The sequence below is a fragment of the Scleropages formosus genome, chromosome 23 (genome assembly GCF_900964775.1).
Source record: "Scleropages formosus chromosome 23, fSclFor1.1, whole genome shotgun sequence".
Classification (NCBI taxonomy): domain Eukaryota; kingdom Metazoa; phylum Chordata; class Actinopteri; order Osteoglossiformes; family Osteoglossidae; genus Scleropages; species Scleropages formosus.
The window spans coordinates 6,399,008-6,416,189 of NC_041828.1; the positions used below are offsets into that span (position 1 = coordinate 6,399,008).

The 17,182-nt window shown below is 44.8% G+C and overlaps 2 protein-coding genes across 4 annotated transcripts; one reads left to right on the forward strand and one right to left on the reverse strand.

Annotated features, from left to right (window-relative positions):
• The first annotated feature begins 289 nt into the window (after nt 1–289).
• Nucleotides 290–10,220, forward strand: abcf1 (ATP-binding cassette, sub-family F (GCN20), member 1). Its single transcript, XM_018754452.2, is given in 28 exon segments — nt 290–509; nt 1,036–1,055; nt 1,058–1,087; nt 1,341–1,415; nt 1,837–1,960; nt 2,097–2,131; nt 2,382–2,531; nt 3,872–3,943; nt 4,320–4,415; nt 4,573–4,656; nt 4,939–5,022; nt 5,127–5,222; nt 5,309–5,431; nt 5,739–5,839; nt 6,157–6,242; nt 6,455–6,594; nt 6,695–6,843; nt 6,933–7,016; nt 7,211–7,335; nt 7,426–7,538; nt 7,783–7,954; nt 8,071–8,145; nt 8,707–8,777; nt 8,862–8,894; nt 8,999–9,167; nt 9,263–9,327; nt 9,426–9,498; nt 9,717–10,220. Coding segments are annotated over 28 exon segments (2,676 nt in total). The 5' UTR covers nt 290–445; the 3' UTR covers nt 9,884–10,220.
• An 11-nt stretch (nt 10,221–10,231) lies between these two features.
• mrps18b (mitochondrial ribosomal protein S18B) lies at nt 10,232–16,806 on the reverse strand. 3 transcript variants are annotated; one of them, XM_029248234.1, is made up of 8 exons: nt 15,138–16,806; nt 12,568–12,722; nt 11,915–12,086; nt 11,734–11,831; nt 11,409–11,477; nt 10,907–10,973; nt 10,725–10,784; nt 10,232–10,550 (listed from the first exon to the last, which is right to left on the reverse strand). In XM_029248234.1, exons 2-8 carry the CDS (start codon nt 12,640–12,642, stop codon nt 10,354–10,356), a joined length of 738 nt encoding a protein of 245 aa, XP_029104067.1. In that variant the 5' UTR covers nt 12,643–12,722; nt 15,138–16,806; the 3' UTR covers nt 10,232–10,353. The 3 variants fall into 3 exon arrangements, with proteins under 3 accessions (XP_029104067.1, XP_029104068.1, XP_029104066.1); XM_029248235.1 differs by lacking the exon at nt 15,138–16,806 and adding an exon at nt 13,806–13,821; XM_029248233.1 differs by lacking the exon at nt 15,138–16,806 and adding an exon at nt 13,759–13,809.
• Between the last annotated feature and the right edge of the window lie 376 nt (nt 16,807–17,182).

Genomic DNA, 17,182 nt, shown 5'->3' on the forward strand with positions numbered 1-17,182 from the left:
ATTACCCAGCACGGCATGGGTAAGTTTGGAGACAAACGTAAGTTAAGTAAATAGTGTAACGAATTCCCTGCTTAATTTTAAGTTAAGCCCTAAATTAGGATCACGGTGTATTAATTTACCAGACGCTGTGAGCCACTTAGGACGCCATACTAGACAGGCGCGCAGTATTTGGCAGTCGGTTTCCGACTCGTAATCAATAATCTTGGCTGCAGATTCAGCCGCTCTGTTGCAATTCCCCTCCTGACCGCTGGTGGTGCTGCGGGAAATTAACGCATTTTGAAGACGCTGCTCTGGAATCTCTATGGTCCCGGTGTCAGTGGGTGTGGGAAACGAAGTGTGAGGCCGCACGTGTGGTTCTGCCCGTCCGTGTCCCGTCACTTATCGGTCTAGGCCGTGTCACGCTCGCACGAGATATACCTGCTGTACCTGAGTTTTGTGACACAAGATGCCGAAGAAAGCGAAGGAAGTGGAGGAGTGGGAAGGGGCCGAGGACGAGACAGCGCGAACAGGTAACGCGGAGCTCCGCGGAACATCTGAGTGATATCCCTCAGTCCTGACTCGCTGAAAAAACGTGTGACAATTCCTCATTTTATTACAAAATACCAATTTATGACACATATTTCAGGATTAAAATAACTTACAGCGTTGCGCCATAGACAGAGCTAGTTATTGCAAAGTTGCGTCATTAAACATGGACAGTCGGAACAACTTGTCGCCTGTTTTTCACACACAGGCTCGGGCTGCTGACAGGACCACAACTACGTGGCTGTGAACTTAACGTCGCGGTAATTTTGTCTCTCTGGTCCAGGACTGTCTTTGTAACGCGCCCTTAGAAATGCTGTGTTGACGAAATTGCGTTTCGTCAACACAGCATTTCTAACGGCGCGTTACGTTACAAAGCCTCTTGGCACGAGCTGCTCGGAATACTTTGTTTGTTCTCGCGCCATCCAGTCGCTGTGACCGCGCGCTCGTCACGAGTGTAGAGCCTCGTCTGGGTGGTTAAATCCCGTCCTCTCTCTCTCTTTCTTTTTGCAGAAAAAGTTGTGAAGAAAGGAAAGTTAAGAAGGATAAGAAGGGGAAGAAGTCTGTAAGTGCTCTTGCGCTCCTTTCACCCCACATCATGCCGTGGTTTTGCTGATCTGACACTGGAGCTGTGTGCCCTTTCCCCCCAGCGTCACTGCGGTGTGTAGCTTCGCCTGCACCACTCTGCTCCGATCACAGTTCGGGTGCAGCTGGTGCATAACTGACTGAAGGCGACGGTGACGGCTTTCTGCCGTAGGTTGGCGTCCTCCGTGTTTCGTGGTTGTGGTGCGAATGAATGGTGCTCTCTCTTCCTTCAGTTCTTCGAGGAACTGGCTTCGGATGATAAAGCAGAGAAGGAGGAACCTGCGGTGAAGGAGGTGCAGGGAAAACAGGTACGTGGGAGTCGGAGGTGTCGCGTACCCTCCTGTTTGGGGGTGATTCTTTCTTCGCTCATCTCTTACAGCCCCATGGAAAGTGCCATTATTGCCTATAGTGTGAGAGGCCATAATAACATGTTAGAAATATTCAAAAATATATTCAGGACAAGTGGGATAGAAGATGGATGGACATTCAATGCAAGAAGAGACTGAGTTTATGTGCTATGGGGGTTTTTTTTTTTTTTTGTTTGTTTCTCACAAGATAGATTTGTATCTGATGTAGCAGTTTTGGTTGTGTGCATTCCTCCCCCAACCCTTCTGGAGTAAAAGACCTTTCTGAGAGGAGGTGGCGGCATCAGGTATTTTTTATTTTGAAACAATCCTGTTAACTCTAACGTTGTGCTGCGACTGTCGTCTTCTCACCGCTCACTGTCAGCCCCAGAAGAAGAAGAAAGACCGTCGAAAAGGCAAGGGAGGAGAGGAGGATGACGATGACGCTGAGGTGATGCAGAGGCTCAAAAAGCTGTCCGTCCAACCCAGTGATGAGGAGGACGAAGAAGGTAGAGTCAGACACTCTTGTTACAGCGCCGCATGCATTTCTGTTGGTGGCGACCTGTTAGAATTCAGTGCTGGAATGGAAGGTCAAGTTGATGAGATGCTAAATCTGGGTTTTATATTTCTCCTTTACCCCTTTAGTTATCATGCCCAGGAAAAGTGGCAAGAGAAATAAGGTGAGTGTTGCTCTGTGCAGCATGAAGTCAGTTATTGGCCGGTGATGCTCTGTTGTCTCATTACTTTTTGCCCTACATTTACATTTATCCATTTAGCAGACGCTTTTCTCCAAAGTGAAGTACAATTCAGAGGAAGCTGAAGTGTGTTTCATAACAGATGGAGAGATGCAGATGCTTTACAGCTGTCAGTGGGATGTGTTTTTTCTCTTGCTAGAAGAGTAACTAATCCCACTATGGTTCTGTTTCTCAGGGTGGGAATATATTTGCTGCTCTGAGTCAGGGGCAAAGTGGTGGTGGTGGTGGTGGTGGTGATGATGATGAGGAGGAGGAGGAGGAAGAGGAAGAGGCAGTGGGTGACAGAGATGACGATGAGAGACCAAAGAATAAGAAAAGCAGCAAGGTGAGTGTGTAACACTGGGTTCAACTTGATGATTTTGTAAGGTGTCAGTACAGTTTTTAACAAAAGATTATGCCCAATGTTACAGTAAAACTTACACTCCATTTCCTGCTGTATTCGAAAACAACAGTATATGTATTCAAATAATATTTTAAGTTTCACCAAACAAATGTACCTTTCACTGTATTGGACAGTGCTCTTTACTTAGTTGCGGTAAATCTGTCCTGGCCCACATGGGATGATGTGTGACTGTACATTTTTAAAAGCTGCTGGAGTACCTCTCTGCAGCCCAGTGCCTTTGCTCACAGGCACTGCGGTGGTGTTCTGGCTCCGAGGGGGTTTCAGACTCAGGGATTCATTTGCCCTCCATCCTCTTGGTCCTTTGGAGACTTAACTCCATTTTGAAACATAACTACATAGGTGCAAAATCCTTTTTTATAAAGCAAAAGCCAGATTTTCCAGCAGAGCTATGCTGAATGTCTCTGAGTGCTGAGGCTACAGGAGCAGAGCTGTGTATCACACTTAAATAAGCCCCTTTACTTGGAACAAAGTTAGTCTGATGTGTCCCGTTAGTGTTGTGCTCTCTTGGTCCGTTTGTGCCGGTTATCAAACGTAATTTTTGCTTGCAAATTGTTTTGCGTGAGCTTCAGTAAACTCACTGCTCCCAGTTAAAGAAGGATGTGCATTTAAAGTCAGTTTTTCATCCAATGTGCCACAGAGATTAAAGCCTTTTCGTCAAGTCCTTGTGCATCAAAGTGTGAATCCAGCTGCTTGCGTCACCTCTAACAGCACTAAAAACGGTGTTGTCTGAAGCACTCCCATGGTGTGGGCATGTGGCCACAGTTCTTTTACCATGGACCTCCCCCATCTCTGCTGCTGTCCCTCCATCCCACCTTGCCCACAACTCACTCCTCCTGCATTACCATGACCATTTGTGTGTTTACTGTCCCCACCGCTTCCTCTTCACTGTTTATTACCTCTGTGTTGAGTCCATCTAAATTGTGGGTGTCTTCACTGCTTTGTCCACCTTAACTGTTGGCATATGTTTTTGACCAGCTACTTGCATCTTTGTGTGTGTGTGTGTGTGTGTGTGTGTGTGTGTGTGAGTGAGAGAGAGAGAGAGCGCATTTAACAAATACATGGGCAGTATTCTTCAGTATTTTAAGAAGCTTTGTATGATGGAGAGATTTCCAAGCTGTGATGAAATCTTTGACATTCCTGGGAGAAGCGTGGAAGTAGGTGGAGAGCATTATCCCCAGTGTGTTAGAAGCGTAGCCATCCTTTTCTACAGGCAGCGAGCATGTAAAACCTCTTGTGCCTGTTTGTGTGTGTCTGTGACACAGGATGAGGAGGGAGCGAAAAAAGGCAAGAAAAAAGATAAGGCTAAGAGCAAGAAGACAAAGGTGGTTGATGCAGTGAGTTTTACTTCCTCGCCATCTATTACCTTCTCTCTCTGCCCCTGCATGTCTACCTCCCTGCTGCTTTCTTCGTTCTTCTCCAGATGTACAGGACTGCGCTGCAGGCAATGCAGTGCTAACTCATTCTGCCCTTTCCTATTGGCCACCCTTCTGTCTCTCCCCCTTCCCCTCATCACCCCCTTCCCCTCCTCCCATATTATTGTTCATTCTTTTCTTGTTGATTGTTTCCCAGGTGTTCTTTTGTCCAGAGACACTCTTCAAGGCCAAATTGATCCCTACACAAACTATAGCAGACATTAACAATGATTTAATCCAATTTCAAGTAATGGTTCCTAACAAGGAATTATTTAACTGCTCACATCCTTCTTCTTAGGAGGGTTCTGAAGGTGAAGAATTAGAAAAACAGGATGAAGATGAGAAGAATAAAAGCAATAAAAAGAACAAGAAGGCAGCAGGAAAGCCGGTGAAGGTAAGTCCTGGATCATCTCAAATACCTGTCTCAGGTCACATCTCCTATATTTAATGTTTTATCACAATTTCTAACAAATTCACTGTAAAATATTTTAGTTTGGACCACTAGGGGTGTAGTCTAACTTCTCTCTGTAACACCTTTTCTGCATCTGCAGGTCTCTGACAACGAGGAAGAAGAGAAGGATGAGAAAATGGAGAAGCAGCAGCAGAGTAAGAAGGGCAAGAAGGATCAGCCAAAGGTATGAATATCTACTTTACAAGGGTGGGTTCTGAGTGACGTGTTGGTGCAGCTTATAAATGAAGGCTTTTAGGACTTGAGTTGACGAGTAATGAGAAATTGTCTCAACATGTTGATTCTTCAAGCTTTGATGCTGTTCTTCATGGGATGTTTACCAGTTTTGGGATGATTTCAGGTTTTGACCTAATGCTTTGGTCAGATGGTTGAATGTTGAATGTTTTTCAGGTGGGGGTTTCATCAAGTAGTTTGTAAACTTACACAATTGTGGCCGCTGTTTTGCAAGACGCAGGCTACCCGTCCATCTCAAAACCAGGATGACGATGAGGAGGAGGGGGAGGAGAAGAGTAATGGAGAGGACGTTGGCAAGGTACAAGGGACTGGGTCAACCTGGCGCTACATACGCATTTCTTTTTGTGTCATTGATCCGGCTTGAGAGCCCGTTTATGCTTCTTTTCCTTCTGATGCCAACAGGATGCATACGATGATGACAATGGACAGGCAAAAGAGGGACCTGAGGACCCATATGCTAACTTGAGCAAAAAGGAGAAGAAGAAGAAGAAGAAACAGGTAAACTGAGGGAGTAACTGCTCTTCTTCATCCCCATGAACACCCAGCTGCGGAGAAGGTGTAATGTGGTCTGTGTCTCTACTCAGCTGGAGTACGAGAGGCAGGTGGCCAGCGTTCGGGCCCAGAGTGCTGCAGAAGGAGACTTCGCTGTGTCCCAGGCTGAGATGTCCTCCAGACAGGCCATGCTGGAGAACGCCTCTGACATCAAGGTGATGCTTCACCACAGTAGCCACGTCAACATTTATTTTTAAACATTGATGTGTTTTTGTGGCCTGGATGCGCTGACTGAGTTTGGTTCCAGGTTCAGATTTCAGAGCTGATAATATACATTTTGACTTAAAAAAAAAAAAAAAAAATTCTTCACGCAGCATTCAGAATAAGGTTTACAGTGTGACGAAAATGAACGTCTGACAGTAACAGAGGCTTACACCATGTCAAGTGATGCAGATACCTGTTTTGTGTCTAAAATGTGTGGAGGAACACAGGTTTCACTGTTATTCTTTCCTTGTTGTCCAGCTCGAGAGGTTCAGTATATCTGCCCACGGCAAAGAGCTCTTTGTCAACGCAGACCTGCTCATCGTGGCTGGAAGACGATACGGTTTGGTTGGACCAAACGGGTAAGTGCTCCTCCTCTCTTACTGCTTCAGTCTTTCACTTCCATCTCTTTTAGACTCTTTCAGGTTGGTCAGGTTTGTCTAAGACTCTGGCTTTTTGGTTAAGTCAAATTGAGCTGATCCATGGGAAATGGTTAATTTATGAGCCTTTTAAACCCATTTAGAATCACAGAACTTTGTAAAACCATGTTACTGAAGTTATGGGTGGGAAATGTATTTCCTAAAATATCTTTTAAAACAGTGATTTGTCCTTTCTCATATGCCTTGCTGAGGGTGTGTGTGGCCACGCGCATGTGCTAAATCTTTCCCTCCTCTTTTAGGAAAGGGAAGACCACACTGCTGAAACACATTGCAAACAGGGCGCTTAGTATCCCTCCGAACATCGATGTCCTGCTCTGCGAACAGGGTATGGTACCTTTGAGCGTGCAAGTCCTCCTAAGTTTTGCACTACCAGAGCAACAGTTTAAAATGGCGAACGAAGGAGCTGCTCACTTGTGCTCAGTTATGTGCAGTGATGTGATACTGGCGGCTGGGGGTTGAACCGACCTCCCTCCTCTGTCAGTGCCCATCAGGTTGTCAGGATGATGTTGGCTCACTGTCTCCCCCTTCCGCCCACAGAGGTGATAGCGGACGACACACCAGCAGTGCAGGCTGTGCTCAAGGCGGACACACGCAGGCTGAAGCTCCTGGAAGAGGAGCGACAGCTGCAGAGCCTGTTGGATAAAGGGGAGGACAATGTGACCGAGAGGCTGGAGAAGGTAAGAGGAGTAACGTGACAAGGAGTATCCAGGGTCTTTGCGCAGGATATTTGGCTTGTCCAGGGTGCCGCTTGACCCCGTGCCTTGTCGTCTGGCTCAGGTGTACGAGGAGCTGAGGGCGATTGGTGCTGCTGCTGCTGAAGCCAAGGCCCGTAGGATCCTGGCAGGTCTCTCCTTCACACCTGAGATGCAGAACAGGGCCACAAAGAAGTTCTCTGGCGGGTGGAGGATGAGGGTGTCACTGGCCAGGTGGGTTTGGGGACCCCAGTGGTACGGCTGCAGACTGACACTGCTCTATCTCAAGTGAACCGATAGATAGTTCTCTCTCTGGCTTTCAGAGCGCTGTTCATGGAGCCGACGCTGCTGATGCTGGATGAGCCCACCAACCACCTAGACCTGAATGCTGTCATCTGGCTCAACAAGTACGAGCCTTTTTTTACACTTGTTTGCCAGAGTTTTTGGTCTCGCTGTGTATGAATGCCCCTGTGAGCCCTTTCTCTGTGTGACTTGCACTGATTCCTTTTTGTCATCTTCTGGACCCTTCCTGCTGCATCTTCTGCACCCCACTCTTCTCATGGTGTCTGTCCCCTTCCTCTTCCCGTAACCCTACCCTCAGCTACTTGCAGAGCTGGAAGAAAACACTCCTGATTGTTTCTCATGACCAGAGTTTCCTAGACGATGTGTGTACTGACATCATCCACCTGGACAACCAGAAACTGTACTACTACAGGGGCAATTACTGTGAGTAATTGAACTGAGCTCTATGTTTGTTGTACTGACAATACAAACACCTTCTCATTTGCTCTTTCCCATTATACCTCTGACCCTCAGTGACCTTTAAGAAGATGTACATACAGAAACAGAAAGAGCTCCAGAAACAGTATGACAAACAGGAGAAGAAGCTGAAGGAGTTGAAGGCTGGAGGGAAGTCCACCAAGCAAGCTGTGAGTGTCCCACACAGTCTCTGCGTGTACAGTATATGGGAAAGTGTAAATTGTAACTCACACAGCTGAGATATTTCTGATATTCTTGGACCAGTTATTTACCTATAATGTGACTCCAAAAACCTTATTCATGGAAAAATATTTAGGTGAGAGTCTTGCGTGCTGCAGTCTTACGTGTCAGCCCTCACCACAAAGTGCCTAGCTGTTCATTCCTGACTGGCACCTCTGGCCATCTGCGTCCCAGGAGAAGCAGACCAAGGAAGCTCTGACCCGTAAGCAGCAGAAGGGGAAGAAGAAGGGCCAAGAGGAGGAGAGCCTGGAGGCCACTGAACTTCTCAAGCGGCCCAAGGAGTACACCGTCAAGTTTACATTCCCTGACCCTCCACCGCTCTCCCCGCCCATCCTGGGCCTTCACAGTAGGCTGACTTCCCCTGTTGCTTTTTAGAATGTGCTTAAGATTTCAGGTTTGGCCATTTGTGTACATACACCTGGCTGACTATACCTTTCCCTTCATCCGTCTGTCCGCCTTCAGGTGTGGACTTCGGCTACGAGGGTCAGAAAGGTCTCTTTAAGAATGTTGACTTTGGAATCGACATGGAGTCCAGAAGTAAGTGAAGTAGCTACGGTCAGAAGTCCTGCCCTACCCCCATCTTCTCTTTGTGTTCTTTTTATTCCAGTTATACCTTTTTGTATTGGTTTACTTTTTCTTTCAGCCCTGTATATGTTTCATAATTCATACTCAGCCTTCATATGACAGGGTCCTGCGTAATGAAAAACAGCTCCAGTGGTCCGTGAAAATTCTTTTTCATTCAACAGGCTTATAATTCAGTCCAACGGCATTTTTGTCCGTTGTTCAATTGTTTTACTTCCACGGTGGGTGCAGAAAAAGAGGTGATTGTAGGAACACTTGCTTCCTTTTACTCAATGCAGTTGCTGTGTTGTTCTCAGGCTGTCTTACACACTGGTTCAACATGGTTCAATAAGGGAAACAATCATAAAAAAATGTGGGCAGTAAATAAACACCAGTTTTCCATACTTATTTCATCCACAAATTTATTATAAATTTATAAGCTGGTTTAAGAGCAGGTTGATAGAAACAAAGTGCACTCTTCACAAACAGGTAAAAGATTTGAGTAACTCAATTCTATTGTTTTTTTTCCCCTCCAAGTTTGTATAGTTGGACCCAATGGAGTTGGGAAGAGTACTTTACTGTTGCTGCTGACCGGAAAATTAACTCCGGTGAGTCTGTCTCTCTCCTGATAATGAGATGATGCGATTATCTATTCAGAATGAGAATAAAACATTTTTTGCTGTGCGTTTCAGACTCGAGGGGAGGTGCGAAAGAATCACCGACTGGTGAGTCTCTGCTCACAGTTATGTTAGACTACATGTTGGGGGAAGGAATCGCATCATTCCTTTGTCTGGGTACTGATGTTTTTTTTCTGGTTGTTACTATGCAGAAAGTGGGTTTCTTCAACCAGCAGTACGCTGACCAGCTGAACATGGAAGAGGCACCCACAGAGTACCTGCAGAGGAACTTCAACCTGCCCTATCAGGACAGCAGGAAGTGTCTGGGCCGCTTTGGCCTCGAGAGCCACGCACACACCATCCAGATCTCCAAACTGTCAGGTAAGTGGCCAATGACACTCAGCTTGTTGCAACGGCAGCTCTACAGATGTTGTAAACAGACTTGTCTAATAGTGAGGGAACCCTCTTGCCTGCAGGAGGCCAAAAAGCCAGGGTGGTATTTGCTGAGCTGGCCTGTCGACAACCTGATGTGCTCATTCTGGTTGGTGTCTGTCCAGTTTCCGTGTTTAACCTTTGCAAGTCAGTTGACCTTTTTCTAAACACAAGGGAGACTTGGTGTAACGTTTTTCTTCCTCTTAGGATGAGCCTACTAATAACTTGGATATCGAGTCCATCGATGCCTTGTCCGACGCCATTAATGAGTACAAAGGAGGTGTGTATTTTACTGACTTTTTTTCCCATGTTCTGCAGCCAAGTTGTTCTTTTGTGGCTCTCAGCACTAATGTAGCATTTTCAAACCTGGTTACTGTTGCTGTATTCATCAGATCAGGAATACAGTAGTAGGTGCCATGAATGTGGCTATATGCAGCTGAAAGATGGTAAAAATGGTACTGTCACTTAACGGTGTTCTGTTCCCTCACTGTGTTCCAGGTGTGGTCATCGTGAGCCATGATGCACGGCTCATCACAGAGACCCAGTGCCAGCTCTGGGTGGTAGAGGACAGTACTGTGAATCAGATCGAGGGCGACTTTGAGGACTACAAACGGGAGGTGTTGGAGGCGTTGGGGGAGACCCTGGCTCACAAAAGTAGGGAGTGAGAGTGGGCAGCAGAGACATGCCAGAAAGGGCCACAAGGGTACACCAGCACATGGGGAGCGTTTACTTAGGGGCCTATTGTGTCTTGTCAGCCAACGAAACGCCTGGCTCTTTCCAGCACAGTAAGGGGTACACTCTCTCACGGCTCAGAAACCAAGTGGAAGGTGGGATGTGCAGACTGAGATGCTTCTGCACTGTTGAATAGACACAAGAATGCTTTACCACTGGCCCTGCATATACAAAGTATTTACAGCTCTGGGCAGAGATGTGACAGGATCACTTCCAAGATTCAATTTAAGTGGATCTTTTGCTGTAGCTAAATGTCACACAAAATAAATGAATTTTACAATCAACTCTTTGACAACTTTATTTTCATAAAACACAGGACCCATGTTACAATTAGCATTTCTAAAGCTGTATCACGTTGACCTTGTAACCAAGGGGACAAAGGCAGCTCGCCTGTACTGTCCACTCACTGCTTGAGGAAAGCCTTGTAAATCTTCTTCACTTTAGCTACCTCGTGCTCATCAGGCTTGGCCTCATACCATGGGTACCAGGGCTCCTCAGGAGCCATGGAAGGACAAGGAGGGGTGCACCCTACTGCATCATGGGAGTTGGAGTAGTCCTCCCCCGAGAAGTCCACAAGGGGCACTTGGAATGGCAGTAGTCCTGTGGGGGGGGGGGGGTAATGCAGACTTGAGGGAATCTATTAAAATCAGCAGCTGAACAACTTCTCTCAACTGAGTTTCTGTAGGGACTATAGTTTGGGGAAACACTGAGGCCCTTGGTGATGTTCCCCTATGTACACCGCTATGGTTCTGCACAGTAAGGAGGATTTCTTACCATGGTCTCTGGCTGAGTCAATAGCTTGCTTCAGCTGTTTCTGCTGTTTCATACATACACCTGGCAGAAGGAGCAGAGTTCACCTTGCTATCACAACACAGTAAGTTACAGCATGTACTCAGCCCAAATCTGTGGAAAAAAAGACTGGGGGAATGTGAGTGGACAGCAGAGTAACTGCTTACCTGTACGCGTGGCATCGTATAATTCCCCAGAGTACGGATCCACAAACTGCTCCAGTAGTTTCACATTCTATAACAGAAACGAGGTGGATTTTGGCACATTATCCAGGAATGTTAAGTGCAATATAGCAGCCCACCCCCAACTCATCACCTCCTGGATTCTCTCCCAAGTGGAATTTTCCATAAATCTTAAAATTACTCCAGATTAAACCCCATGAACTGCCCATACTCACATAGTCAAAGACCATTATGACCTGCATTGTGCAGAACTAAACCTCAGTGTCAAGGTCAAATGGCACAGATGGTGTCCTTCACACAGGGAAGGTACAAAATTGCAATAAGTGTTTTCAGAGATGTAATGTGGGGGTGGAAAGTGCTATTCCAATGTGTTTAAAGTGCTTGAGTCTAGCAGCAGGAAGCCATGCAAGTGCCAAAAAAGTCACAAAGGGTGCAGTAGGTCATCCCTCCCAGTGTCCCTACCGTATATCCTCTCTCACACACACACCTGATAGTGGACGATGATGTTAGCATCCCTGCAGACTGGACATGGATTCCCGCTGATCTTGTCTCCCCTCTGAAACAAGAAATCCATCAGTGATGTGGCCATGCAAGGACACAACATTGATACACATAAATGTGTCACTTTGGAGAAAGTCACCCACTAAATTAATAAATGTACATATGCAATAGCTCTTTGAGTCAAGTAGCCAGGTGTGCATTTCTGTATGGGTTGAGAGAGCTCCGCACCATGGGATGCGTACGCAATGTTCCTGTTGCCATGGTTTCCAATGGTCTCTCCCCCCCCAAACAAAAATAGAGCACAGACTCACTATACACGTTTTGCGTGTCTTCTGTGGCGGAATGCCCCCTTTGTGATTCCTCCTGTAGTCTGACCAAACGGGTCTTGACCCATAACGCTCCTTGTACTCTGGAAAACACAGATTATTCAAACTCCTTGGCAGAGTGGAAGGCAAGCAGTGTTTTGATGCATTATTGCGCAAGGTGCCACACCTTCGCTCTCCAGGTAATTCCAGGGTTGGTCCTTGTAGCGGGACGACTGTTCGGCTGCGCCGTCGCCGCTCGTCTTCTCAGACCGGGACGCCGCGGAGCACGAGGGGCGACCCAACTGCAGCAGTGGGCACTGGGGTCGAGACCAAGGCCAAACTGGGATCCCCTGTGCCCGCTGGTGACATTTGGGAGAAAGCAGAGCGCTCAAGACACCGCTCTTCACAATTCTGCACCCAAGTCACTGTACAGCTAACCGTCGCTAGGGGTGCAGTGGTTAAGCAAGAACCGGTCACCTGAAGGTTGCTGGTTCAAGTCCCACTGTGCATAGTCAGTCAGTGCCTTGAAAAGTTAAGTACTGACCCTGATTTACTACACTACCTACCCAGCTCTAAACGGGCTAAATACTCTGGATGAAAGCCGAGCAAAATAAAAGCAACAAAATTAACAATCATGAACGTTCTAAGGTTATGTTTTAGCTAGAAAATACTAGCTAGGGGGGCCAGGCAAACCCGAACCGATGTCAGTGTGAACACACACACAGCCACAGCCTCAGATGCGAGAGGCACGACGGCGAAAGCAGCACGAACACACACTTGAAACACATTTCTAATGACTAATCGCCGCTCCACGGAAAGAGCGGCCCCGTACGACGGTACCTCAGCGAGGCGCGACGAGAAGGGCCGCACGCGGGCCAGCACGCAGAGCGCCAGTCGCGCGCCGGGTGCCGCCATCTTGTCTCCGACAGCGCGGTGTAAAGGGGGAAGTTGAACACCGAAGTAAAGAGCTCCCAGGACGGGTTTCACTACGTCTCCTATAAACATGCATTTATTCCAGAATAAATATTATATCCATAGCTTAAAAAAAACTGTTCTGCATTTTTGGTTTTTAAAAATGATATAGCCGTTCACGTTGGAACGTAGAAGCACGTGACGCCGTTACATGAAAGCCCCCACATGACCATTTATGGTCTTTCCGCGTGTAAAATGTTGAACACATCACTTGTAATTTTTGTATTAATATTTTCTGTTCCGTTTGAAAATAGTGCCGACTGCGGATATAGCCGCAACTATTCTACTGCGTATTTCAGTTGATTTTAAATCCACTGCTGTGGAAACAGTAGTTTACTCGAGCATCAAGGAAACAAAGCTCCCAACATAATGAAATCAGAAACACATCAAACGAACAACGTCATAATCACATTAAAGCAAGGTGACCCGAAAGAGAGAGGGCTTTTAAATCTAATCACATTTAAATGTGTGTTAATGAATAAAAAAAAAGTCTTAAATCAGACTTTAAATTTAAAATCCATCGTCGCTATCATTAATATATTGAAAACATCAAATTAAAAACTGGAAATTAAAGAGCCGTGTGGCGCTAATTCTGATTCTGTAACTCTGTAGGTGGCACTAGCTCTGCCTCTCGGTGTGTGGTATCGATACCGAACAAAAATAATGAAAGAGAATGTTCATTTGAGACCCCCATTTCTGGTTTCTTTATCCATCTCAACATATTCACTTATCTTGGTTTGTTTCAAACGTTGTATTACAACTAGAATGGATAAAGGGTAATAATAGACATGCTAATTATACATTAAGCATTAAACCCGCTAACCATAGGCTTTTTGAGGAGCAATCAGCGAATGTTTCACAATCACAACGGTTTTTTTTCTGCTTAAAACAGTCTCTGCAATAATTTAGGTCTTTTATGTTTTATATTAACTTTCAAACATACGGCTCAAAAGGCCACCAAATACGGCTTTGCCAAACAATGTTTTCAGATTTTTTTTCCATTTATCCTACAACATATATCATTCTGGTGAAAATCTTTTCTACTAAATGCGTAAATACCGTAAGAGTGCCTAGTCATTCACTAAGGTGCGCAGTCTCTCCCTCACCCCCTCTCCCTTTCGCTCGTCCCACCCTTCCTCTTCCTCCAATGAGACTCGCGGAATGTCACGTTTCCAATGACAACGTTACGTCATAACGAACGCCCTATAAAATCGTAATCCCTCCTCCTTCTACCTCATTCCTGGATTTTTTCAGAGGTAAGTGAGTACAAGAAATGTTGCTCCTGTTCTAAAAACTGATTGCGTATTTAAAAAAAAAAAAAAAAAAAAAAAAACCCTGCTTGTGTCTTAAAATATTTCCCTTTTCGAGAAGTTGAAAAGAGTGTTTAAGAACAAACGACTGTTTGGCCACTAATTTTGGTTTCCGTATTTTGTGTTACAGGTTGTATTGTTTCAGTGAAGATTCGACGACGTGGACACTCATCTAAGTGTACGAAGACAAATACCAAAAACATTTTTTCTGCTCAAGTAATGGACATTTGATTACTAATTTTTGCCTCCATCTCGTTTCAGAAGACAAAGCTAGCCTTTTAGCTATCACAATCTGCCCATAAAATCTAACAGCAAAATTTTCAACCATAAAGCTTGCTTATGATGATAAAGCCATGACAGTTTATTTCTAAACTGTTGTAAGAGCAAAGATTGTTGCTGTAAAGCACAATTAACTAACCCGAGACGCTGAGAAGAGAGGTATTTATAGTAAGTGTCGATTTTCCAGCAAATTCGAACGTTACAATTGTGAAAGTGATTTCCAAATTTATGTTGGAATTGGGTACAGGGCTTGTTTTATACTGTGATGTTAGCTGTTTATTGGCAATATCTGTTAATGAGCTCACACACCAAAGTACGGAGCTGAACGGCGTCGTTTCTTTGTGTGTGAGACGTGAGACAGATTGAATTTGTTAGTTTATAAAATAATGGTTCGACCTATAAGCAATCTGTACATAAAGATTGCCGCAACGTTAACGCACTATTTTTTTTAGGTCTTTTTCATTTTTTTCCTTTTTAAAGGGGGAGCGCTCATTGGAACAAAACGGACGGTAGCAATCTGTGTATAAAGATTGCCCCACAGACGGACTTTACTGGATGTTTAAAGTTGTACGAGGAACAGTGCATATTGTACATTGTTTAAAGGTGTTTTAGTTTTGACTCGAGTGCTTTACGTTAAAAATAAACCTTCGAAAGTAAACTTGTTTACCTAGCAATCTGGCTATAAAGATTGCAAAAATGTGCGTACATGTGGTTAGTTAAGAAGTCGTTCGTTTCGGTGAGAAATGAGAAGTTACGAGCTTTTGTGTTCCAACAAAATGGCGGACGAGTTGTCGTTTCAGGCGCAGGGTGTGGGCTCGTACAGATAATGGCGGACAGCCTACTACCTACTTGTTTTGGTCCGCTTGCGTAGACTTCGGCTGAACCCGCGCGAAGTTAACGGGAACTTCAAATTTTAGCCGAATGTCTTAATTTGTAGTAGGTCGGGTTTCATTTTGTGTTTAATTTCTTTCTAAGAACGTAGCTTTTCTTTTGTTACAGGTCTTGCGAAATGGCGGCCGTTCACTCGTAGTCATTTGCTCGTAAAGGGTTAAATAAAAAATGGGTGGGACTTCGGTCGTCCGGCTCTTCCGTTGCTGCTCGGTTTTCGTCAACGTTTAGTCAGGAGGCGGGGCTTCCGAGTTGGGGATTTTCCGTTGTCGTCCTGCGACGTCCGTTTGAATGGGGGGGGGACACGTCTCTGATAATAGAAGGGGGCGGTTTCCGGGTTGTATCGCGCTTGTATAATTACGCATTTAAGCCTCTTTTATATTTAATACAACAGTGGGGAAAAAAAATTAATGATGTAAATGTAGGCTTTATATATTGTGAACATTAAATTTTTTTTAAATACATTGGGTGTTTTAATACTGTTTATGCCTTACAATATCAACTGCATTTGCCCTCATGGTTAAGGTCAGGTTTGTCATAGACTTTGTATGGGTAAGACTGGCTGCTGGCACCAGGACCTCCTTTGGAAACTTGTCAGTTTAATAACTTAAGCTTTTTAGTCATCCAGGGAAAACAACGTCAAATCAGAATACCTGACGATTTTTTTTTTTTTCCCTCCTCGAAATATACATTTAAGACTGATGTAGGAATGCAGTTCACGGATCAATGGGCATAAATCCAGATGATGCCGTAAGGGTGCCTTTCTGCTCTGGACTGACACCCCCCCCCCCCCAGCAGTGCTGGTACCCCACCCCCAGCACGCTGCGTTCATGTGTGTGGAGACCTCGGCACGAACACGCAACCTCCATACTCTCGTGGAACGTTGGGGTTTATATTGCAGAATAATAAAAAAAAAAAGTGTGCATTGCTGAACTTGGGTTTAGATAGTGGTTACAAGGTTATTTGCCATTATAAAATGTTTCCCCTGCAGTAATTAATGGTTTTTCTCCCCTTCTGTGCGATCTGTTATACAATATAGGGAGCCGTAAGTCTTCACATCAGTGATTCCTATTCAAAATTTACAAGGCAAGTATTGATCCAGCCCAGGCAGAAATGGACATTAACTCCACGTAGCCACGTGTTGTCAGACTAATTTCAGTAAAATGGGTAGTCACCTATTTTTTCTAGATGTGTAGATCTTTGCTTCTAGATGCTGTATAATTAATATACAATTTACAAACCACCATCTGCAATATATTTAAACATTTTTGTATATCGTCCAAGTGCTGTGCATTGTCTGTATTTTTCGAAACTACCAGTGGCACTATATAATGGCATTTGATGGGAAAATGCCCTTTATATACAAACAAGACCATTTGTTTCCCTGAGGTTAGTTGGAAGAGACAACTTGATATGTTGTTTTTCTTTTTTTTTTAATGTCCTCATTCTCACATTTTTTCCCCTCTTGGTTTATTGTTCAGAAGAAAGCTTTTTTTTTTGCCTGTTCAAATGCAAACCCAATGGAGTGCGCTGCCACATATCTCAGTACATGTACTGCTTTGTGTGTGTTTTTGTTTGTCATGCACACACTCAGCAATTTTTTTCTACTATATGAACCATACTCTTATCAATTTGCTGTGATTTGTTCATTGTAGTTGTACAATAAATGCATTCACAGCAACATTTTTGCAGCAGCTGCATTTAATGAATCAGTCTACCCCATTCTGCCTGCTGTTACTTGCATTCAAAATTATTTTTTGAAAAAAACATTTTTACAATGTAGTTCTTTTGGGAAGATGTCAGGCTGAGGCTCAAATTCATCAGTTTCCAAATGCGTGTACATTTTTGAATGTTCATCAGGCACAATGGACTGCAGTAAGCTGTATGTGCGCAGGGCTCGTTGGTATCACCACAGAGGGAATTCAGCTCAGTATATTCAAAGCTGGTAGCAAGCCCCGAAGACAATGAAGAATGGGAAAAGCAGTAAGATTGTACCTGAAATATGT